General features: G+C 33.0%; 2 protein-coding genes across 2 annotated transcripts; both read right to left on the bottom strand.

Moving 5' to 3' along the window:
* Positions 1–8,746: 8,746 nt before the first annotated feature.
* LOC7460523 (uncharacterized) lies at positions 8,747–15,160 on the bottom strand. Its single transcript, XM_024582762.2, has 10 exons — positions 14,919–15,160; positions 12,273–14,417; positions 11,826–12,170; positions 11,651–11,737; positions 11,000–11,152; positions 10,522–10,685; positions 10,285–10,432; positions 9,981–10,103; positions 9,818–9,905; positions 8,747–9,431 (listed from the first exon to the last, which is right to left on the bottom strand). The coding sequence occupies exons 2-10, from the start codon at positions 14,280–14,282 to the stop codon at positions 9,244–9,246; spliced, it is 3,306 nt and encodes a 1,101-aa protein (XP_024438530.2). The 5' UTR covers positions 14,283–14,417; positions 14,919–15,160; the 3' UTR covers positions 8,747–9,243.
* Positions 15,161–17,852: 2,692 nt separating this feature from the next.
* Positions 17,853–21,309, bottom strand: LOC7460524 (probable voltage-gated potassium channel subunit beta). Its single transcript, XM_002299250.4, has 5 exons — positions 20,831–21,309; positions 20,009–20,204; positions 19,188–19,331; positions 18,757–18,921; positions 17,853–18,274 (listed from the first exon to the last, which is right to left on the bottom strand). Exons 1-5 carry the CDS (start codon positions 21,196–21,198, stop codon positions 18,161–18,163), a joined length of 987 nt encoding a protein of 328 aa, XP_002299286.2. The 5' UTR covers positions 21,199–21,309; the 3' UTR covers positions 17,853–18,160.
* Between the last annotated feature and the right edge of the window lie 4,166 nt (positions 21,310–25,475).

The following is a 25,475-nucleotide window of genomic DNA, read 5'->3' on the forward strand; positions in this document are numbered from 1 at the left end:
TAGAAAATGTATCACATGACAAATAAAATGAAAAAAACTTTTTTAAAACCAAACTAAAAAAATTTTTTATTGAAAAATATTTTTCATTTATTAATTTTTTTAATGGTAAATAAATATAAGAAAATTTGAAAATTTATTTTTAAAATAATAATTTATCATAAAATAAACATGTCTGGCTATCTGAATAGTATTTCGTAATTTGAAATAAAAAAGATAAGATAGTGGGACAAAAGCTATATGTTTATTGATATTTTTTATTTTAAAAACATATAAATTCAATTTAAAACTTGATAAACATGAATTTTTTATATATATTTTTTCTCTACAATTAAATATTTTTTTTCATTGAAACGCTATACATATTTATTTTAAAAGTGCATATTAAAAAAAAAAGTATGTTCTCCTTTTACACCAGGAGTGTTTTCGTTGAATTAATTTAATGGATGATCACGATAAATTATGTAATTCATGAATGAATGTGTTTATTCAGGCTGAAACTCAAATATGTCCCTCTACTTTTATTTGTTCAAATCAAACCCTTGTTTTCAATTATTAAACGAAAGGATGAGAAAGATTTTATTTGATCCGAGTCCATACGGTCAAATATATATATATATATATATATAAAGTACAGGAACCAGACGTGATTTTATTTTTAGCCGATTATTTATGTATGTGTAGACTATAGACTTTTGTGGTCCTCGTTGACACTATTTATAAATGATGTGTCATTTTGGAGGATTAGGATAGAGGTGGTGCGGTGGGGTCATGGAAATGCGTGCCGGATTGAGAAATTGGGATCTGTAAAAGGTTTCTGGCGTGCCTAATTATTGTCCTTCCAGAAGTAAAAAAAAGGGACCAGAGTCAGACCTCTTTCCTACTTTCCTTTCACATGCAATATTTGTTTTCTACTACGAGGTAAATGTGTCCTCTTACGTTTGTAGGACACTACAAATCGAGGAATAGACCCAGAAATTAAATTGCTGAACAGGGAACTATATGCTTTCCTGTTTTTGTTGGACCATTTGCATGTCATTATTTTCATTCCAGCGTTATTAAATCCTATCTGGCACTGCAGTTTAATAAATTTCATTAATTCAGTGTTCCGTTTATTAGTGGGGTTTAACTTGTTTCTTATTAAAATTTATTTATTTTATTTTAAATTAATTTTTTTATGAATTTTTTATCGTTTTAATGTGCTGATGTCAAAAATAAAATTTTAAAAATTAAAATTAAATATTATTTTAATACATTTTCAAAAAAAAATATTTTAAAAAGTAATCTCTATCAAACTCTTAAACATCTCCTCGATTTTAAAGAGGCTAGTTATGAAAAAAATAATATATAATCGATTTAATTTGCCTGATTTATCTAGTTAAAATTTTAGTTTAATTTTAAAAAATGTCAAAACAATTTTATTTTACTTTAAAAAAATAATAAAGTGATATTATTTATCTGAAGTCAATTTAGGTCTATCGATTTAACATATAATCCAAGTTTTAAATCACATAATACATCAGATTTAATAACTTAGCTCAGTACGTAACTCCTTGTTAATTAGATCTTAAAGAATTTCTACTGTCATTCTCGTATCAATATATTTAAAAGAAATCAATTCAATAGAAAAACATTTTCAGGAAAAAATAATAATTCTTACAGTTGCACTACCAACTACTTTCTAAAACGGAGGCGTGGCTAGTTATTGTCCTTCTAGAAGAAAAAAAATGGCCAGACCTAAAGATAGATTTCCTACATTCCTCTCACATGCTATATTTTTTTCCATTACAAGGTATTTGTTTCCTCTTACGTTTGTAGGACACTACAAACCCAGAAATTAAATTGCTGAGCAGGGAACCATATCCTTTCCTGTTTTGTTTGACCATTTGCGTGCTACTATTTTCATTCTAGCGTTGGTAAATCCGGTTTTGCACTGTAGGTTGATCAGAATCTCATTAATTCAGCCTTGGACAGGCTGACTGTGAAAAAATAAGTATAGAATTAATCTGATTTTCCCTGGTTGATTTAGTAAAAAATTTAAATTAATCTTTTAAAAAATAAATCAGAAAACCGTTTTTTTAATCTTTTTTTTAAATAAAGTAATGTTATTTTAATTGTCTCAAGTTAATTTATGGCAATTGGCTAAAACTGGTGATACTGCTACAAGATGCCAACCGTCGATTTATTTTCCCCACTTGATTTTTAAGAATATCTCCAGCTTGAGACTGTGCAACGTATGCCACGACCAATTAGGAAGGAAAACGACAATTAAGAAGACGTGTTACTACATAAACATGTGTATGTTACTGCGGTGAAAGTTATTTTCTTAAGGTAATTTTTATTTAAAAATATAATAAAATAATTATTTTTATTTTTTATATTAGTATACCAAAATTATTAAAAAACATTAAAAATATTAATCTAATACTTTTTTTAATAAAGCACATTCAAAAATAAAAAATACCGCATTCTTATGCATTCATTTAGTGTGTATTTGTTTACAGACCAATAAATAAACAAGTCCTTACTTTCTTTGTACATATAAATAAACTTTTTTTAAAATAAAATAAAACATAATTGTAATTTATTTTTGAAGAATTCTTAAGAGGTATTTGAGAATATGGTTGCAGTTGTTTTTAAAAGTGTTTTTTGCTTTGAAATGCATCAAAATAATATTTTTTATTTTAAAAAAATTATTTTTGATATTAGTACATCAAAATAATTTAAAAATATAAAAAAAATTAATTTAAAGAAAAAAAAAATTCAAAAAAACTTTTAATATAAAAAATAAATAGTATCTAGACTCATGTGTTACATTGAATTTGGGTGAAACTTTCAAAAGACAGTTAGATTTCTAACCCCTTTTTGTGCATGTCACGCTAGTAAAATTAGATTTTGAAAGTTTCACCCCAATCCCATTTATAATTGTGAAGACGTCGTCCTTGATTTATTGAAATTTTAAAAATAATAATAAAACAAACTAGTGTTCATGGCATTATCACTATGGATTGTGTCGACCACATCAATATTTTTTTTTGTGTTGGTTTATTTATTTAGTTATTTAATTATTATTTTTAATTTATCATTCAAAAATGAATTAGTTTCAAATTAGCATCAATAATTTAAGCAAAGTCTTTGTCCACGACATCGAAATAAAAAAATAATTGCTAAGTCTTTGTCCTCGTTAAACACTCGAATGTTGTCATGCGACGAGCACAAAAATATCATTAACTTTATATTTTATAGAATTAGTTGAGATAGGTGCGAAATGATCCAGATATCTATATTATTTAAAATAAAATAAAATTAATTAGTTCATAAGAATAGATTTTCATGCCTCTTACAAATTTACTAGAAATCAATAATAATACTGAAATGCTAAAGATATTCATGTTACCAGGGGTGGAAACAAAACGAATTTGTGGATTGAGGATAAATCAAAACATAGTATAAAGTTTGGGGTGGTTACGACAAGGCTGGAACTGACAATAAAACGTAGGGATAACATTATATTTATACTATATCTATTATTCAATTGGTTAAAAAATTAAATATTTAAATATTATTATTCAAGTTTTGGGTATTTATTATCTGAGTACTATTTTTTATATTCAACATAAAATAAAAATTTATCTAGATATATTGTATTTAAATAATATAAATATTCTATATGTTTATCTTTAAAATAAAAATATATTTATCATGTGTTAAATTTGATTTGGATTTGATAATATTTATAATTTATTTATTATTTATCAAGTAAAATAAATATTAAAAAAAATATTCACCTGTTCCGATTGATATTCATCCAGTTCAGATAAAATTGGCAGGCTCGGCCCATGCTCTAAAACGTCGAAGCAAGACGTCGAATCCGGAATAGCCATTTCCCTTTCATCAAGATATCCTTCTCCGCGGCCCATGCTACTAATCCTGTGATCCATTTCCTAACTCTGTGAGGGGCTGACTTCATTGCCAACAGATTAATTTGCGCCGAGTACTTATACAGTTTTTTTTTTTTTTTTAAATGGTGAGGTGAGTAAAAAATTTAAATCCCAAAGTTTTATAGATTTTTCGTTTTTGTCCTAAAATTTTTAAGATTTTTCAAATATACACTTAAATTTAAGCCTTGTTTTGTAGAAAAAAAATATGCATTTTAATTTGCCCCTCCAAAGAATTTATCTAAAATTTATTAATATTATTTTTTATTCTATTTTCAAACATATCCTAAATTGATCACACCTTAAATCCTAATTCTGCGCCTGTCCATATACTAAGACTAAAAGTTGACAATAATAGCTTGTTAGAAAATTGTTCGGCCATAATCTGGAATCAAAATCAAGGTTGTCAATTTTATTTTGATAGGTATTTTATTTTTTTAATTGGAATGGAATGTTTCAGTTTCGGAGTGAGTGTTTTGGTGTACCGTTTTAAGGTTGTACTGTTATATATATATATATATATATATATAAAATTCAACAAACATAATTCAAATTCAAGATAAATTAATTATAAATTATGCAATACAAACACAATGTCAAACAAATATAATTTTAAAATTTAAAATATTTCTAAATTGTTGTTACCCAATTTTTTACCCATGTTTTTGATAAATTTTTAGAAAAAATCAAAAATAGCAAAAAAACAATGAAAACCCAAAAAATGCATTTTTGATATATTTGCATCGTTTTTAGCATTTTCAACGTCATCTCAGAAGAATTTAAATTTTCAAAGGTATTTTGAACACGTTCAACTTTTAACGCGTGAATTTTACAATCACTGATTTTTCTTATTGAGTCGACGTTGATATTGTTCGCTTTCAAAAATACAAAAAAATGAGAAAAAAATCAAAATTGACAAAAAATAAAGAAGTTGAGGGACCAATGTGTTTTGGGGACCAAGCCACTTTGCCTATAAATAGAGGTCACAACACACACAAAAAGAGGGAGAAAATTTACAAGGGGATAATTTTGAGAGTTCAAAAGAAAGAAAGAAGAAAGAACCCTAAACCTAAACCATTTTTTCTTCTTCATTGGCGGCTCCCCTCTCCCAGCCAACAAAAGGCCACCGCTCATTTTCTCTTCTCAACTCTCTGGCCAAAACACAGACGAGGGCCGCCGCTATTAACCTTCAGCCACACACTGTCCCCTTTCCACGCTCTCAGTCGTTCTTCCCCCAGTGAACCAACTATACCTAGAGAACCCCCATCTCCACTGTCATCTCCCAAAACCAACATCCCTGCACATAAGCCTCCCATCTATTCTGTTTCCTGGATCTTCATTTTCATCTCCACACACGATCGTCCCTCCCCTCTCTCCAGCCAATCACCCCTTTAAAACCAAACCAGAGTCTCTCACTCTTCGTCCCACCCCATCACTAGCAGTCCTCGGTTTGCCTCATCGTCGGTCAAAGGAGAAAGAGAGGAGAAGGGAGACGAAGCTTACTGTGGCTTCTGTTTGGCTAACCGACAACCATAGAAGAAAAAGGGGTCGACGATCTACCCGATCCAGCGGGTGTTCGATTGCGTGAGTCGCCGGTGAGCCACTTCACAGCAGATCTGCCACCAGGGAAGAGGAAAAGAACAACAGACAAAAAACAAAACAAATGTAGATCTAAAACAGAAAACAAATCGACTGTTTGTGGTGTTTTACTGGCTTTGCAGGTGACGTTGTTTCTCATCGCTGGCAAGGAAGGGAAGGAGGAGAAAAAAACAGAAAATAAAGACAAGAAAAAAAGGTGAGAGACGTAGGCAAAATAAGGAAAAAAAAAGGGGGCTTTTCTTTGATACTGGAAGATGGAAAAAAACCTTCACTGAAACGTGAAAGAAAGAGAGGAAAAAGGAAAACAAAGCAGAGGAGTAAAGAGAGAGAGGAGACCGAAACAGAGAAAGGAGAAAAGAGTCTCTCTTTGGATACCAGAGGCGAGAAAGCAGAAGCTTTGTTCATCAACTCGTAAGTCATCTTTGGCATTCAGAACAAGTAGGGATTTGCAAGTATAAGTCTTAGTCTCTCTTTCCCTGCAATATTTAAAAGCTAGTGTCTGATGACTGGTCTCTCAAAAAACCGGTTTCTGCTTTCATTTGGGACGTTTTGTTTTTCTCTATTTTGACAGCCAAGTTGTGTTGCTTGTCCATTGTTTTTTTTTCTTCCATGGTTTAAAGTTTAGAAGGTTTGCGTATTCTTTGTTTCTACTTCTCGTTGGGAGGAACCATGAGCCTCATAGGTCTTCATCATCCCTACACTCTTTGTTCAGCTGTCTTTGTTGTCCTAGAATGCTGCATAGGAGGGTTTTCTTCTAAACATAACTTTGTCCAGAGGAGATCATAAAAAGCGCAAGGGCATCTCCTTTGCAGGGTTAGTCTTTTTGGGCAGACATCTGTTGGTCGTTCGTTTCTTCCCTATGAATATTTGGTTTTTGTTTCGACAAAACTACATGCTTACTTACTATCCTGTCATGACGCTAAGTTCAACTTAACGTTTATGTAAAAGGTGTGTTTCTTTCCTCATTCTCATGCTACGAGTAAACCACAAGCTGACCATCACGTTATTTTACGCCCACTGGAGGAAAGATTAGCCAGCCATGGTTTTTTTCTTTCTTTCTTTTCCTTTGTTTGTGATATACACAGCTAAAGCATGCTTCCCAGTTTTCTTTTTCCTTTTTGTTTGCGTAAGGGAGGTCCCAAGTTTAGGAAAGGAGTAAAGGGATGTGAGTCACGGTTCCTTTTATAACTTCAGTTTCAAAACTTATTCTCTCTCTCTCTCTCTCTCTCTCTCGTGCATACATACTTGTGCCTATTTTTAGAGAATGATGGGTCAAGCCTGTTCAGGCTTCAAGTTTAAATTGGTGTGTCCAATCTGGTTTATTTGAGATGAACTGTTTTAAGCTTCTTGTGAATTTTGGAATAGATGAGTATGTTTTGTTTTGTTAATTGTGATGTTTGTGTTTAATCGTGTTGTTCGTGTTTTGACAAAAATATAAAAAATGTTTTCTTGTGTGTTGCAGACGGTCAATACCCTAATATATTTTGAAAATTCCTCTTTTAAAAAAAGAACAAATATTCAAAGTTTAAAAGAAAATGTGTTTTAACATGGATTTCTTAAACACAAAAATTATTTTCTTGCATTCTGGATTTTACAACATGTTTGTAAAACTCCAAAGGGTATTGGCCAATATTCCAAAAAATACAAAAATCTTATTTTGGGGGGAATTCATCTATTATTCACCGTTAATGTTTGGATAAAAAAATCTCAAAGGGATGAATATCCAAAATATTATTGGGAATAACTTGTTATCATTCACTGTTAATATTTGGATAAAGAAACCTTAAATGGTAAATATTCAAATTAATTTTCTAGGAATAATAAGTCATCACACATCCTTTAAAGAAACCTTGATTATAATTGAGGACATTTTAATTTTTGACTCCACGGTTTATGAGCCGTGAGAGTATGAAACACTAAGGCAAAAATAAGCTTTTAAAGCGCCATGAATTTCCTTAGATTCCTAAATTTTTGTCCCTCCTCCTTGCGATTTACGAGTTGCAAACTCTTGAAATACTAAGGGAAAAATGAGCTTTTAAAGCACATGGAATCTCCTTGGATTTCTATCTTAATAAATTTAGTTTGAATCAAACACAGATTTTAAGAGATCTGCATTGGTTCTCCTTGGCACTTTGTAGACATATCTAAAGATATGATCCATATTAGCCAAGGGTTCTTGCTTTTAGACTTTGAACCCAAATCCATTCATTATAGCAAACCTATCTTAGGAAAACTAATTAAGAGAACACCAACACCATAGCAATTATAAAGCAAATCAAACACCAAGCAGCTTACCTTAGGTAGGGCGTACTAGGGATGCTAATACCTTCCCTTTACGCAACCAGTCCCTTGCCTTAGAATCTCTGAAAGACCAGTTAGGGTTTCTAGTGACCATAATATTAGGTGGCGGCTCCCTTATTCACAAAACAAAGACCTCGAAATCAATTCCCCGCTCCAGGAAGGGTCGCTGCGACGTCGAGCTCTCACGAGTGTGTGACATAAATAGTCAAGATTAAATAGATCTTTAACTTAAAGTAATTCAACTTAAACAAAATATCAAAATATTATGAAAGTAAAATGTTTTAACACAAAAGGAACATAAATCAAACATCATCTCCATCATTAACATAGAAATAAGGATCTTGACCTTGTGGTGGTATGTAGGGAAAGTCATCAACTAAACATTGCAATAGTTGATCATTTCCAGCAAGTTCATTCTCGTCATTAAAACATATATCTTCATCCTCTAAAGTGAAAGTAAACAAAGGTGTTTCAATAATTTCCCAACTTATATCCTCTCCAACAAAAAGGCTAGGTTCTTCACAAATCCATTCATTCAATAGGTCAATGTTATTAAGGCTAATGAGATCTAAAACATCCCTTATTTTGCTCAAATTCCTACAAAGTATAAGCATGAAAAAAACAACATGAATTTAAACCATATATATTGGTGATAAATCTAATTTTAAAAAATTAATATCATTGTTAATGAAAATAGTAATAATAATTTTTAATAATATTATTAATATCATTGTTATTGAAAATAGTAATGAAAAAGAGCTTTTTATACTTGGATGGTTTGATTAATTAAATTGAACCGGGTTCAATTTGATTCAATAGCTTTTCAAGATCGAAACGAAACATGTGAAATGAAACCGGAACATTCCGGCCGAAATTTAGCTGAAAAATCCGGAATGGACCGAGATTTGAAATGAGGTGAAAATTGTTCTGTTTTGTTATGTTTTTTGAATTGGTATGAAATGTTTCGGCCGTTCTGAACAAAACGGAACGGAATTGACAACTTCAAAACACAAATAAAACAGATTACATAATTTATTTATTAATCTAGACCATAAATAAAAACAAATTATATATATATATATATAATTTACTTCCAATAATCTAGCATGAGGTTTGCCTTGCTGATGAAAAAGTAGAGTTGTGATTGCATGCAGGGAATGAAAGGAACAGGTGGAGTTCACTGTGAAGGTAGCTTTTCGTCATCAGCTGTGACTGGCTGGAGAGTCAAGGATTCAGGACCAAAGTCTGGAACAAAATTATCGATCATATTCTTACTTTCTTTTTGGCCTCCAAGGATTTTTATCTACAACGATGGCTCATATAGAAGCCACTTGAGAACTCTACAGCATTGCCCTGCTAAATGTTTTTGGCATGCGAACGTGTTTGTATGATTTGACGTAGGCGGGCTTCATTTATTTGCATGATTATGTCGCTTTGGCTGGAGTGCTGTTGACATAACTCGCAGCCTATTCGTTATCTCTGTGAATGATGGTCTGGCTTCTGGATCGAACGCCCAGCATTCTTCCATCAGCTTTCTCCATCCAGCATCACAATTCTCTGGTATACGAGGTCTCAGAGTGTTACTTACAATTCCGCCTTCATTCAAAGTTCACAATGGTTAGATCCTTTGCGAAAATCAGACAAAAAGAACATGAAACAGTGACAAGCTGATGTGTTAAACCATCTGCTACAAATATGGCATAGACTGACACATAGTTTATTTTCAAGCACAATTAGCTTTTCAGGAAAGGAATCAGATTTGTGCATGCGTGATGGATTGATTCAAACCTTGTAAGACTGTCTTGAATTTAGATTTTAAACGAAGAAGTAGTCCATTTTCAAAAATCAATGAGAAAAGGAAATAGCACATGCAGACTCTAATTCAAATTAGACAAAGTGTAAGGAAAAACAGAAAGGAACTTGAAAAAGTTATTTGGAAGACGGAAGGGAAAACCAATTTCATCAATCAATTAAAACCTGACCTATTATAGCACCGAATTGCATGTTGGCATATGGCTCTTCACCTGTCAGGATCTCCCACATTGCAATACCAAACGAGAAGACATCAACCTGTAAAGGAAGGATACAGAAAGTTCATGATACACTCTAAATCCCATGACAAAGAAAGTCTAGTATAGCGCTAACCTTCTCAGAGACTCGGTTGCTGTTGCCATCCAATAACTCCGGTGCCATCCATGGAAGGGTTCCACGCACACCACCAGATACGAGCGTATTCCTTTTGATTTTTGACAATCCAAAATCTCCAACCTGGAGAACAGGTAACATACATAGATGAATGAGACTACACTTTGATACAGAATGTGGAGTGAATAAAGCTGAGAGGAACTCTTTTGAAAGATGAAAAGCATGCTTGATGTAGAATCAAAACTACCAGAAGACAACAGAAAAATAAAGGATGGGTAGAGAGAAGGGTTTCGGCGAACATTACCTTGCATATGGGTCGTTGGGGATCCTTTAAATTGACAAGCAAATTGTCGCACTTCAAATCAAAATGAATGATATCTCTCAAATGCAGATATTCCATGCCAAAAGCAGCATCCAGAGCAATTATAAGTTTTTTTCGACGATCTAGTGCTCTGTGCAGTGAAGAGAGATTCCATGAGCTATAGCATATTTCATGATAGATGGCACTAGGAAGTAGAATATTTTTGAGCTACCAACTCACCTATCCTTCTTTCGTAGGACACGCCTCAATGATCCATTCACCATATATTCAGTCACAGTGGCCATTGTCCCCCCAGGCCCATCAGGGACTACGCCATAAAATGCTAACACATTTGGATGGTGAAGATCTGACAGGATGCGAGCCTCTCTCCAGAAGTCTCTAGTCTGCACAAACAGGCAGGATTAATTAGATTTTTACTCAGAATAGTCAGAGAGATTCTAAAACTTATCTATCATGAAATCCGGTTGCTAATATATCTATCACTATCCAATTCATCAAAAACTTATCTTCCCATTCATTCACAGTGGATCCTCCCTTTTCCCTATGAGTTATTTGGTCTTCGTTTTTTCCTTCTTTATTTTATGACACTTTGGACCCCTACATGTATTTTTTTGGCATGAACAACCCACCATTATCAAGTGAAAGGAAACATGAAGGGCAAGCAATAGTTCTGAAACTGATAATTACAGGGACTAACCAATCGCTCTTGTTCTGATGAATTTCCTGAAAAACAACTCCTTTTGATTCTTTTAATAGCAACATCACTTCCCCTCCATTTCCCATAATAAACAGTTCCAAATGTGCCAGATCCTAATTCTTGCACTTCTTCAATATCCGCGTACTTTATAATCTGCATGGTAAGAGCATAAAACATTGAATTAATTTATCCTTTATATTATCAGAAAAGGTTGATTTATCCTTTAAAAAAAGAAGAAGAGAAAAAAAATAAATCACCTAGGCCACAAAAAAGTCAATTGTTAAAGAAAACGCATCTAAAACAAACAATAAAATTCTCATACTGCATTTGCAGCCGTAAGCATGCACCATCTAAATGATTGTAGAGAGTTGAAATCATGAGAAGAAATTAATAAAAAAGCAATGGGAATCAGTTCACATTTGAACTAGTAGAGGCTTCGAAGTATAGGCTTGTTTTTCACTGAAGTGAAGCTTTGTGCGAAAGCAGCTGGAACTGGCATTGGGGGCTAAAAGCATCCCTCAACGATTGGGCGAAATGGAACCTAATACATATTAACCTTGCAGCCCAGGCATGAAAGTGCTAAAGGAATTTTTTTCTGAATTATGAATAAAAAAATAAAGATGTGTAACTTATGAGATGTTATATCTGAACCTGCAAATGATAGATGCCTGCTTCGATTTCAGCCATCGCAGCATCACTAATGGAATCATTTGTGTCTCTGTCAGAATCTTCAATATCCTAAGAACACACGGGGTAACGGGTAAAATAGACTAGAAAATGAAATATCATGCACACAGAGAGTCCAAATCAGAAGGATACAAGTTACCTCGGATTCATATTCTTGATCTTGACAAGTGCTTTCTGCCTCAGTATCTCTATCAGATTGAAATCCCTCTGTGACCTCTTCCTCTACACGTGGGACAACATTCAAAGACAAAGGAATATCGGGAGGCGTAGTTCCAGTAACATCCTCAACAATTACCTCTGGCTCCAGCATCTTATCATCATGATGGTCATCTAAGGGCTGTGACTGGACAAACTGAGCATCTCTGTCCAATGGTTCCTCGTATGATTGTCCCTTGTCACGAATCTTTTCGATCTTTTCAGGATACTCCACGGGGTCTTCATCACACAAGGAAAGAAATCTAGTTGAAGCACTCCTATCCGATTTCTGAATAGATATTTAGAAATTAGAGGATTATTATTATTATTATTATTTTGCAAGTTCTAGTTCAGATTGGCAAAATCTTGCTATGGAGAGAGCTATACTTACAGAGCTAAGGACTTTCGGTTTCTTGTCCCTTGATTCAAGGGATGCAGAATGTAGATATTCAGGATCTCCATGGGAAATTCGTTGACCCCTGATGCTCTCAGTCATAGCACACTGCTGATCCTTGGAAACCTTTTGGTTCTCAACAAACAAGTAAGGTGCTTTGGTGCCTGATAGGTGACCCTGAGGGTGCTCCCTCGCAATATCTGCAGAATTTTCCAAAGGGTACACTCGAGTAGCAGAAACCACCCTTCCATATGCTTGAGAATCTTGAGGATGATGATAAGCACTTGGACGGTATTTCAAATTCGGTAAGTTCCTATGCTCGATGACATTATCATTTGATGAAGCTTTAACATTTCCTTCATTCTGTTCTCTGTCTACATCAGAATAGTTAACATTCCTGTCCATCCAATTCAGCACCTCTTGATCAGTGTCAATATTACCCAGCTTTTCTCTGCAAAGGTTCTCGAAGTCAGTGAATTGGTGTTTCTCATCCATTACATATGGCCACAGCATTGGCCTTTCTGAGGATGAATTTGACATTTTCAGTGAAGGTGATTTTTCCCGTTCATTATTACACAGGGACAGTGTAATAACTGCTTCTTCCAACCATTTTTTTGACACCTCACCATTCTCCCGCAACTGTGAGTCAGAAAATGCCCTTTCCATAATCGAAGGCCAGTCTGAATTGATAGAATTTTGAGGACATAGCTGATACGGAAGAAAATCTCCACTTTCGCAACGATTATGAAGATGCATTTCTAATTGTTTGCTAGTCTGATCAGTTTCAACTGGATATTGGTGATGACAGGCTTGATTCACCAATGGCATCGGTACACGAGGAAGATTATTATAATATGTAGTGTCAGATGGAAATTTCTCTTCCGAAAAAGCACCGTGTTTCTTATTACTGTCAGGGAAAGATTGATCAACATAAAATAGGCCTTTAGAATTCTTATGATCTCTGTACTGAATGTTAAGTGGAGTTACAGGAGGAGATAGATTCTTATAATCTGAAGCAGTTCCTTGATGGCTTGCAGAACTCTGTCCACTAGAGCTCTTCTGGGAACTGAGGTCCAACATACTATTAACAGCGACAGCATAATGGTAATCAGCATTACGCTGTTGTGAGGTCTTACCTTCAAAAGAATTTGGGCTGTCAGGTTCACCTGAAGAAACAAGAAATATCCGCAGTCTTTGAGTGCCTCCATTTCTTTCAAGCTCTTGATATTCCTCTATCATGTGATAAAGATCTTCATCAGAAGAAACAGAAATAAGCGCATCAAGATCCTCGCCAGGGAGCTGGTACTTGATCGTATGAGGATGGCCACAAATTGCCAAAGTTTTCTTTGCAAGCTCCCCCCTTGTAACATTTTTTCTGATGGATATGATCCTCGTTTCTCCACCCACATATCTAAGCTTCCCATCATTTGGCCTCGGTAATATCCTTCCCCCAAAGCTGCATAGAAATTTCATTTTTCCTGAGAAAGTGCTTTCTGAAACTCTAGTTACAAAAGGCTGATATGGCCAAGGGGTTTCCTGCACACATTTAGGTGGACTGGTCGGACTTGGACATAAGGTTACTTGACCATAATTACTCGTTTCATCAACATAGTTACTTGGTTTTTGTGCATTGGGGGCATACTCCCAGTGGTATCTGCCTGTATCATCATTATAGGCCTTATTTTCTAGTTCAGCAGCATGTCCTGTGGCTTCTATCCTGGAAACATAACCTAAAGCATCACAATCAGACTCCTTTCTCCTCATCCCACGAGTGCTGGTATGATTTTCAGAACCCATCAGATTATTGTGATTATGATTGAATCCCATTTTCCCTAGCTCGTGCAGTTCTGGAACTCTTCTTCGAGCAAACTGGGGAGAAAATTCCTCACCTGTCTGTACACAAATATTATTTGCATTTCTATCTGCAGCAATTCTGTCACTAGCCACAACTTTTATTTTGTCTCCAAAGAGCTTCTGGCCTGAGCTACCAGGCGTTTCACGAGTCATGGTATCAAAAATAAAAAAATCACTTTAAATAAAGCTGCACATGAATATTCACTAGCCTCTTAGGCCTTGCTTCCTCGATGCTCTTCCAAATTCCTACTGAACTCGAAACTGGACCAGATTATAGCACTCACAGTCCTGTGCAAGAGATAAATAACATTCAATGCTTATTTTCTCAATAGAAACTGATTGTCATCTTACATGAAAGAAAAAAACTGTTGGGATGCTAGCAGCATCATATTATGCAATACACAAATTCCCTTTCTTCAGTACCAGCTAACAATTGTCATAAAAAATGTGTATCTACAATTAATTTCACTTGATGTTACAAATCTTGCTAAATCCACAAGAAAATCAATGTGCCACAATTCACATTGATCTTTCATGCATAATCATCCATTAAACAATATTAAAATTCAACTATTCTAACATGATGAATCAATCAATCAAACAAAGAACCAATTCAATCAAACAATCAATATATATCATCAATAATGAATGCATGCATAATTCACATATATAGATAAATAAAGGGAAATGAACAAAAAAAGATTAAGAATATTTCCTACAAGATTTAAATGTGCCGAAAATATTAATTAGACTGTACATGAAAGAGAAGAATAGTACTGAAATGGGTACCTTCTTGTTCGTTGAAATTTGCAGTTTTATGTGAACATGTAAAGCAATGGAGATTGTTCCATTGAAGAACAGGAGAAAGGCAGAAGAGAAAAAATGGAGTATGAAATTGAGTTGTGTGGATATGAAGGAGAAAGAGAGAGCATTGCATGAGAGACGGAGTTTAAAAAGGAAACTAAGACAGAGAGCTTAAAATAACGTGGACAAAAAATATGGGGAGGGAGAGCGCCAACCTCCTAACTGTAAACTATTAAATTAATTAAATTATTAAAAGAGAAATAGGTTTTATGTAACAAATTACTATTCATTCGGATAGTAATTTAACAAAATTGCCTGTAATCCAAAAAAAAACTTTTGAACTAGGCATCAAGAGTAAGATGATCTTTTTTACTATAATACAATTGTTTTTAATGATTTGTGCAAGGTTAGGTTAATAATTTTATTTTTTTATATAATAAAATTACTAATTTAACTCCAAAATAAAATAAATAGAATGCCTTTCAATCAGGGGCATTATGGTCTTCTAATTTTTTTCTTGAAATAGTAAAATTACTTTGTTGTTCTTAAAGACAAAATCAACATAACTCTTTTACAATGATTTTTTTTGTCATTTTACATTGGTTTTATTATTAATATAAAAGTTACTCAAGAGCATTATTGTATTTGACCATATAATAAATACTATTTAGAAAAAACATGTTGATGGTGTGTAGCAGGCGCTAGCGGCTGGGCGACCCTTGTGCCTTTCAGGCGATGTGTGCAGGACCGTCTGGTTACCAAATGCAGCTTTCCATAGTAGTGTTTGGAAGGTCTCAGCATCCTCTTTGCGATGGGGTAGCACATGCGCCAAAATGCTCTTCTAGTTTGGTCTGACCACCATTTATGTTCTTCTTCTTCTTCTTTTCTCTCTCATCCTCGAATTCTACACCAAACCCTTTAAAATTTCAAACTAGCTCTTTCAATTTCTTTTTCCTCCATATTTGGTCCATATCCTTTTGATTACTATTTTTTTTATTTTGAATAATATATAGAATTACAAATTTTTTTCAATTTCATCCTTTTCTATTTTTAATTCTTTCAAACTTAGGCCCCATTCTTTTAATTGATAGTTGTTTTGTTTGAGATACTTTTTTACTCTTTTTTTTTTCAATTTCATTGGTTTTTTTTTAATCAAATTTGATCCCCATTCTTTTTTATTGTTATCTTTTTTGTTTTGGCAAGTTTTTTAAATTGATATTATTTTTTTCATGATTTTATTCTTCAAAATTAATTTGGTAGGGAATCAAGCTTCTTGATTGAACTTAAGTTGATAATTTAATAGGCTTGAGTTGATAATTTAATAGGTTGTGAATTTTAGAGATTAGAATAGATTTAGGAGGTTTGCCTTTTTTTTTTTTCCTTTTTTTAACTAATATTTTTTTTTATAGTTTTTCTTTGTTATTTTTTACGGCTTACCTTCTATGGGTTAATCTTGAATTCATTATCAAAGTCACTGGTTTCAAAGGTTAACGTAGGTTGATTTTAAATTTTTTTGTTCCTTTTTTTTAAAAAATTATTTATTTTAATTTCAGCATTCAATATTTGATTTATTGGAAATTGATCTTCGTGATTTTTTTCCTTTCCTTTCTATTTGGTTATCCAGATCCTGTAGCCATAGTTGCTGGGTTGGTGGGTTGACTCGGGTTAAATTGGGTTGAATCTGATTTTTTTTATTGGAAATTGATCTTCGTGATTTTTTTCCTTTCCTTTCTATTTGGTTATCCAGATCCTGTAGCCATAGTTGCTGGGTTGGTGGGTTGACTCGGGTTAAATTGGGTTGAATCTGATTTTTTTTATTGCTTTTTCTTAATTTATTTTTTGTACTTCAACATTAAGTTGTCCGATAATTAAGTTTTATAATTTTATTTATTTTGCTTTCAAATATGATTACCCTGGCATCATGATTGAGTCAAAGATTTTGCATCTTGACCTGCATGGTCAAATCAAGTTTTTTTTACCATTTTTTTAATTATGATATAGGCACACCGTTTTTGTCTATTCACACAACTTCATTGTATCAAATTGACAAATCCCAAAATTATAAAAGAACCCTGATATATTTACGATATTGCCATCCATCACCCTCAACCTTGCCAGCGTTCATTCCAAGCATCTTTTCTATCTAACCAAACGCTACCGGAAGTGTACCGAATACCGATAGCACCACCCTGGTCTTTAATCAATTCTACAAAAAAGCGATTCTTGAAAACAGATTAGTGAATCACAAAAAGCAAAAAGCAGCGAAACCCCACAAAACGCAGACTAGTCGAGTAGTCGTCGCTTTACCAAATTAAGCAGGGACAAGAGCTTGAGCTTTGTGAAATGATGCTTCTTGATGGTTGCTTTATTTCTACCCATTGTGTTGCCATTGAAGAGGCTCAACGAAGGAGTCAAATAAAAACAACACAAACCGACAAGGTTCCGGTTTCTTGCAAGCAGCGAACATGATCATTGGAAATATATGAAAGGGGTTAAACAGCCAGAAATGATAATATCTTTACACTGGTCAAAACTGGAAATATTAAGAACAAATTCATCATTCATCAAGGCGGGAGCAAGAACAGAGGCAAGTTGCATCAATCTTTTGCCCCGTGTCCCCCCAAACTGAGAACTTTTTATGGCTTCATCCATCTTAAGGTTTTGTGGCTGCATATGTTATGCACACGTAGTTCTACTTGCAGGAACCTACTACGTTGAATCAGGTTCCCACTGTTTGGCATTAAACTTGCAAGTTTTGGCTAAGGTTCAATCAGGCTTGAGATTGTTATCACAGGTTAACTTGGCCGGAAGCTCAAAACAGGTTAACTTGGCCGCCGGAAGCTCAAAACTTCCTACAAAAACTGGGGCTCACAAATTATATATATATTGCATCATTTTAATCTGGTCATTGAAATTAAATTGAGGGGGGAAAAGGAACAATTGAAAGAGCAAAATATAACATCCACACAAAACAGTACTGAAATCTCTTAAGGCTACAAGTTCATACTTGCCAATTCTCATCAATTCAGCACCCTCCAATCCACCAACAAACGCAACCATTCCATGAACGAGAATCCAATGCGGATTTCAGATCAACAGAAAAAACTAAATGTAAAAGTACATTATAATAACTAGTACCAAGCCAAAGGAATAGAACTTCCAGACATGTTGATTTAGCTCCATGATGCATGCGCGCACAACAGAATGGTAACATCCAGATTCAGAGTTTACCTAAATGAATCTGGACGTTTCGGCTTGCTTTGAACAACAGCCTCAATCTTTTCCATCACAGCAGGAGTCAGTAATGGGATCACATCAACAGCTTTCATGTTTTCTTGAATCTACATAAAGAGGAAAGAATATTGAATTGGCAAAGTCATTATTAAAGCAATGATCTTGTACAATGCATAGATGATGGAAGTCCACGACTACAAGCTGCTAGTGTGCACAAAAACCTACAAAAGAGTGTTGAAGTCCAAAGCACTTGGTATGTTTCATAAGTTGAGCATCTGGTGCTTCAACACACCAACCATGCTTTTTTTCTGAGAGACTTTATCCATGTCCAGTAAGCACATTATCTAGGTTAAGCATTATGTAATGAATTATAACAATAAATCAGCTGAAAAATAAATATAGCCACGAAGCATAATAGAGAAATTCTTTTCTTGCATGTAAAACAGGATGAGCTTTCCCTCTTCAATGAAATTGACTGATAATCAGATAAACACGAATGAAAAATTGGAAAATTACTTAAATAAATGCACATGTTTCAAGAGATACAATTTTAAAGCTATGTTCCAAGGATCACTGTTTCCAAACAAACCTGAGATTCCTTTGTAGCACCAGTGATAACTGACGAGACATTTGGATTTGCAGCACACCATGCAATTGCAAGTTGAGATAAAGGCACGCCTAGTTCATCAGCAATCGGCTTCAATCCATTAACCTTCTTTAGCACATCATCAACCAATGACCTGCTAGCAAGATTCTGGAAGCCATAATACACAGTTTACAGTTCAGAATTGTACCCAAAAAAATTAGATAAAAACAAAGAAGCATCTTCATCAAGACAGTTGCTTCATTTTAAGATGAAAGTTAGACACAGAGACATTATAATTTATGCGTACAGAATTTTGAAAATTAAGTTCTTATTTGGACATGTATCCAACTAATAAGTATGTCATTATAGTTTAAGACAACACAAACTAACTAGAAAATTCAGTAATAAAATAACAAAAAGCAAACAAGTCTTACTTTGTAATTTTCCAAAGCAAATCGGCTATCAGAAGGTACGCCTCCTTTGTTGTATTTTCCAGTGAGCACCCCAGATGCAAGTGGACTCCATGTGGTGAGACCAAGGCCATAGGTGGTATACAATGGGACGTACTCAGACTCAACCTATAGACATACATGATATAATCAAATCATGTTGAAAGCCTGATTTAACTCATAAAATGTGTGAATTCACAAACAGCAAAATTAAGTTTGTATACATTATAAGCAAAAGCCATTAAAGTCAAATACTCATTAACATAAACCACTTGATGGTACAGCATTGTAGCAAGAAATGTTCCAAAAAAGTGATGATATGATCAATCACTGGGTGTGTGTGTGTGTGTGGGGGGGGGGGGGGGGGGGCAACAAAAGATGCTACAAGACCCAAAAACAACCACGAGTAGGCTTCAGTGAAGTTTTTTATTTAGGAAAGCTTTCATATCACCTCTTAAGCACTATTCAACTCCATGACATATGGGGCCCAACTACTTAAGGGGCGGTGGGTTAGTTTAAACATATCTAAATCTTCCTTCAAACTTGAAGATAAACTTCATTCGAAAGAGAACCAGCAAAAAAGCCAAGACACAATGTGATTCTGTCTTGGACACGGATACACTTTGCTCTTTTGTACCTAATAAACAAGCTGTCTACCAAACCATGGCCCCCAAAACCATTATTTCCATTACATTCAACTAGAAATCATATTAACACGAGGAAACCATGTAAATGATATTTTCATTTTTCACTTCAAAAATAAAAACCAAACTTTTCACATCTGGATACACGGAGAAATTCCTCACCTTGTGCCTGGAGAGCATATTGTATTCTGGCTGCTCAACAATTGGCCCCACCAAGTCCAACCTCTCTGCAATGCCCCAAGCCTCAGTGATCTGCTGTGCTGACCATTCGCTAGTCCCCCAGTAAAATGCCCAACCTTTGTCAATCACGTAATTCATTGCCCTCACTGTCTCTTCAATTGGCGTGAACGTGTCCGGGCTGTGACAGTAAATCATATTGAAATCACATGAGACCACTTCAACAAATCCCTTGTAGAGAACAAATTATACTCAATAAAGCAATAGCAAAAACCAAGACTGATCAAAATAAATGAAAAATCTCATATTAAACATAAATAAAGAGCAAAAAGCCCCAAAACCTAAACTATCAAGAAAAAACTTCCCCTTACAGGACAATGACACCAAGATAATCTCATCAGTCTCGAACAATAAGCTTGTAGACAAGTACTGGTATAGAAAGAGCACAAATTCCATGAAACAAACAGCACAACTATCCATATTGACTTCTTTCACTAATTTGCATCAGCAGATTCTTTACCATCATCCCTTTAGTGATAGAACTAAAGCCAACAGCCCAGTGCTTCACATTTTACAAAACATCAAACAATCCAACAAATCACAAATTAACAAGAGAAAGCAAGCACTAACACCAGAAACAACAATAATCTATGTCACATCAAATCACATCCACATAATCGGTTCCGAAATCTCAAAAAAAGGAAAAAAGGAAAAGATCCGTTACAGCCAAACACAAATCAGCCCATAAGTCAAACAAAGGGATGTCAATTAACCAAAAATGAAAAAAAGAAAAGAAAACCCACATACCGATGGCAATAAATGACATCAACATAATCCATATCCAATCTCTTAAGAGAAGCCTTAGTACCCTCAAGAATATGTTTCCTAGACAAGCCTTTATCATTAGGACCAGAACCTCCCCAAAAGATCTTAGTAGAGACAACTATATCTGATCTCTTCCAACCCAGTTCACGGATGGCTTGACCCATGATTTCCTCAGCTCTTCCATTAGCATAAACCTCAGCGTTATCAAAGAAATTGACACCATGGTCTCTGCAACACTGCAAAAGTGATTTGGCTTCCTTGACATCTAGCTGGTTCCCAAAACTTACCCAAGCTCCATAAGAGAGCTGGCTCACCTTCAGCCCTGATCTCCCTAGATTCTTGTATTGCATGTTCTTTTTCTTTTTTTTTTGTGTTTGGAGAGAAAAGTGTGTTGCTTTGTGGATGGAATAGAGAGAGAGAGAGAGTATAGAAGTGTTAGGAAGTGAAGTGGAAATAGTGGATTGGAAGTGAAGTGGAATGGTTACATGTCTCAAAATTGCAAATAAATGTGTTACTGTTATTACTTTTTATTTTTATATTTTAAAAATATTTAAAAAAATTATATATTTTTTATTTTTATTTTAAATTAATATTTTTTAGTGTTATTATATCATTTTGATATGTTGATATCAAAAATAATTTTTAAAAAATAAAAAAATATTATTTTAATGCATTTTTAAATAAAAAATATTTTAAAAAACAACAACTATTATTTTTATTTTTCCTCTTTTCTTTTTTTCTTCTCTCAATAAAGATATTATTGCATCAGTTTAGAATAAAAAAAATAAAAAAGATTTTATGTATTTTAATAAAATATTTTTTTCAGATTTTTATTTTATTTTTAATATTAATATTTATAAAAAATACTAAAAAATATATCAATTTAAAAAATAGAAGCTACAAACTCTCGAACACATTTTTGATGATGTTTGATTTAGAAAATAACTCGGTAGCACTTGTGACTATATGATTTTTTAAAAATATTTTTAAAATTATTTATGTTGACATGTAATCATTTTCTTGTGAATTGTTTTTAAAGAAAATAATTATAGAATGAGCACAAAACCAATAAATTCACACGCAAATACTGTATTTGCAAATAGAACTAATAAAAGGATAAATTTCCATTTCATTAAGAAGTTAATGACAATTCACAAAACACGTTTAATATTATTCTTTTAATAAATAGTATAACACATTTAATATTAATATTTTAATAAAATACTATTTCTTAAGAAACAAGCAATAATTTCTCAAATAAATAAAACGGTTGATATAGAATCAAGAAAGGGAATATTGCACTTGAGGGCCTAGCTGCTGTGGTCAATCGTGTGACTTGTTCCGTCTCCGTCCCGGATTCGACCCTCTATGTGCACGCCTGTCACCCCCGCGGTGCCTTACCTGCTCCTGGGCTTGCAGGATGTCCAGTGGGCCGTGGGGAATAGTCGTGGTGCGCGTAAGCTGGCCCGGACACCCCACGTAAATCAAAAAAAAAAAAAAAAAAGGGAATATTTAAAGATTGCATGATCGAAGACAGGAAAGGAATAGGAAGGGAAGGCAAAAGCAGGAGTGCAACAAGTAAAATGGCAGTTTAGTTTTACTAGGAGCGCCTACAGAGGTAGGTGACAGTTGACACGCCTGTGAGTCAGAAGTAAAGTTTGAAACGGAATTGGGCAGTCCCAGAGAGGCAGCCACCCAGAATATAAAAAAGGGCAGGTTGTTCTGTTTGTCACGTGAGGACATAAGATTTGCGTTTTATGATGCTCTCTGGCTATTGCCCCTCTATCCAAGTCCCAACTCCCTCGAGCCACGTGTTAGAGTTAGGTGGACGGTTGCTTTGGATCCCATAAAAATTAAAAATCTTTGGAGATCTTGTATGGGGAGCTTGTACGGGGAAGCTTACGACTGTGTTTTTTTTTTTTTTTAAAGTAGTTTTTTAAAAAATATTTTTTAAATTTTTTTATATTTATTTGTTATTAAAAAAATTGGTCTACGAAAAATACTTTCTGGTCAACGAAAAATACTTTCCGGTCAAAGAAAAATTTGACTTGGTTTCCAGGAAAGTGTTTTCCTTTTATTTTGGACGGAAAACACTTTCCGGAAGTTATGAAAAATTTAGAAATGTCATATTATTTGCTGATTATATCAAATTTGGTCCTCAAACTTTTGATTGCTATATATATTTTGTTTTTAATATTTATTTTTCAATTTCATCCCTTAGAATTTAATTTTTATATTAATTTTGGTCGTCATTTTTATAATTGTTATTTGCTTTTCCCTTATCATTTTTTAATTGAAATTTTTTATCTATAAAATTTGGTTCTCATTCTTTTGATTGTTACTTATTTTATTTGAAATAATTTATGAAATGTTAATTATTATTATTTTAATTTCTTCATCTTTCAATTTTTTTTATTTTTTAGATTTGATCTCTATTATTTTGATTATTATTTATTTTATTTGAGATAATTTATGAAATTATATTTTTTTTCAATTTCATTCTCATTTAACTTTTTAATTTGTAAGATTTGTTCCTCATTATTTTAATAAACTTGAAAAAAAATAAAACATTAATAAGTTATTTTTCAGTTCATTTTCCATGACATAACCAAACACTGAAAAATATTTTTCAATTTATTTTTCATTACACTACCAAATATCAAAAAATAATTCACTTTCCCGGAATTCACTTTCCAAAAGGAAACTTCTTTCCAGCAAACAAACGGGGCCTACATCAACCCAGCCCATGCAACGACAAATCTATGATTTAAATCTTTCTTTTTTTTCTTTCCTATTTTTTATTTTCAAAATAAAAAAATAATTTTACTTTGAATTCATATATTTTTTTATTTTTAAAATATAAAATTATTTTGGATTTAAAAATCATGAGGATGTTTTTGGCAATCTAACCACTAGCTCATTGGCCCACGCTACACCGCAGGTTAGAATATTTTTTTTCCAAACTAAAAATAAATCTAGGTATTGCTAAAATATCTTTTTAAAAAATAAAATATTTTATCTATGAATTTAAAATCAGCTACATATTGGATGATATTTTTATCTAACATTAATAAAAAAAAAAAAATTGGATCAACTTAGATCATTTCAGTTTGACATGTGAGACTTGTTGGGATAATCGTGAAAAAAATAAACTGAAAACTTAAATCTCGAATTAATTCAATGTTGATGGAAAGAATAAGCAAAAAAAATATTTTTTAATTAAAAAAACCAAGTGAAATTGAACCAACCAGTCAAACTCTCAATACAAATTATGCACGCCATCAAATTCAATAAAATCTTATTTCATAAATTATTTTTCATTTAATAGATTTATATGACAATAAAATGTATGTGGTTTTTTTTTAATGAAATATTTTTTTTAAAGTAAAAAAACCAAGACAAACGCGCGGGGCTAAGATAACAAAGGCAAATTATTGATAACAAAAGATGAAATTATATTTTTTTATTTTAAAAAAGATTATCAATAATAAAATGTGAAATTATATTTTTAAAAAAATTAAAAACACATTAAAATAAACAATAAACTAAATCTTGTGGTTTAACTCATCAATTTTATAATAAAAAATATAAAACTAACTAATTAAATTTTTTAATAAAATTATATAAAAAAAATTTCCCAAAAAAACCCAGCATCGCAGGCACAAGAAACTACAAAAGGAGTTCGTAACATTTTAGGCTCCCACAGTCCCACCATACCTCAAGTATTCCATGCCCTAAGCTGCTATCTCTGAGTGCTTGTCCCTACAAAATTCGCCCTCTGCAGGACCCTAAGAAAAATTAAAATGACATACCCCTCCAAATTCTGGCATGTTATATCCCCAGCTAGAGGATAGTTTCCAGACTCATCTGCGTGATCAACATCAACTTCCTCAATATTTCCAATATCTCCAACTTTTATGTAAATGGGGCATAGTCGTTGTCAAAACCATTAAAATTAATTTTAATTTTTTTTAAAAAAAAATTATTTTTATAGTATGGTAGTGAAATTCAGACTGAATCCAAGAGAAATTAATTTAATTCTTCTCACAAGAAACTGGAAAAAAAATTGAGAATTAATAAGAAAATTAAAATTCTGAAAAGAAAACGTAAAAGATAATTCAGTGTTTATATGTCTGGTTCAAAGAGATTGTTCATTCAACGAATTAGATTGATCATCGAAGTAAAATAAGTATTCTTTTAATTCAAGCAAATACTTAAATTTTTTTAAGCAAGGAAGATAAAGAAATATTAAATTAATTAGAAAAAAACCCTAATTAACTTTTTAATATCAATCGAATTAAAGATTGAGAAAGCAATTTTTATATTCGGTGACGAAAGCATTAATAGCGAAAAACGATAGAGTATTACAGGTTATTGTTAAAAAACTCTTAGCCTAAGTGGGATGCTCGACACCTATAAAAAAAAACATTCGCATCAATAACAAATATATTAGGAAGTCCTTAAACTTTGCTGATTCCTCTATAATAATCCCTAATATGCTTCTTTATGCTTAAAACATAGTAGGAAAAGCATTTATAAGAGGAATAAATATATATTTATCTTATGCTTATCGAGCCAAATTGATCTAATGTATAGTTTATTACTCTGTTAATCTGTTTAAAAGCAT

The sequence above is a fragment of the Populus trichocarpa genome, chromosome 1 (genome assembly GCF_000002775.5).
Source record: "Populus trichocarpa isolate Nisqually-1 chromosome 1, P.trichocarpa_v4.1, whole genome shotgun sequence".
In the NCBI taxonomy this organism is placed as follows: domain Eukaryota; kingdom Viridiplantae; phylum Streptophyta; class Magnoliopsida; order Malpighiales; family Salicaceae; genus Populus; species Populus trichocarpa.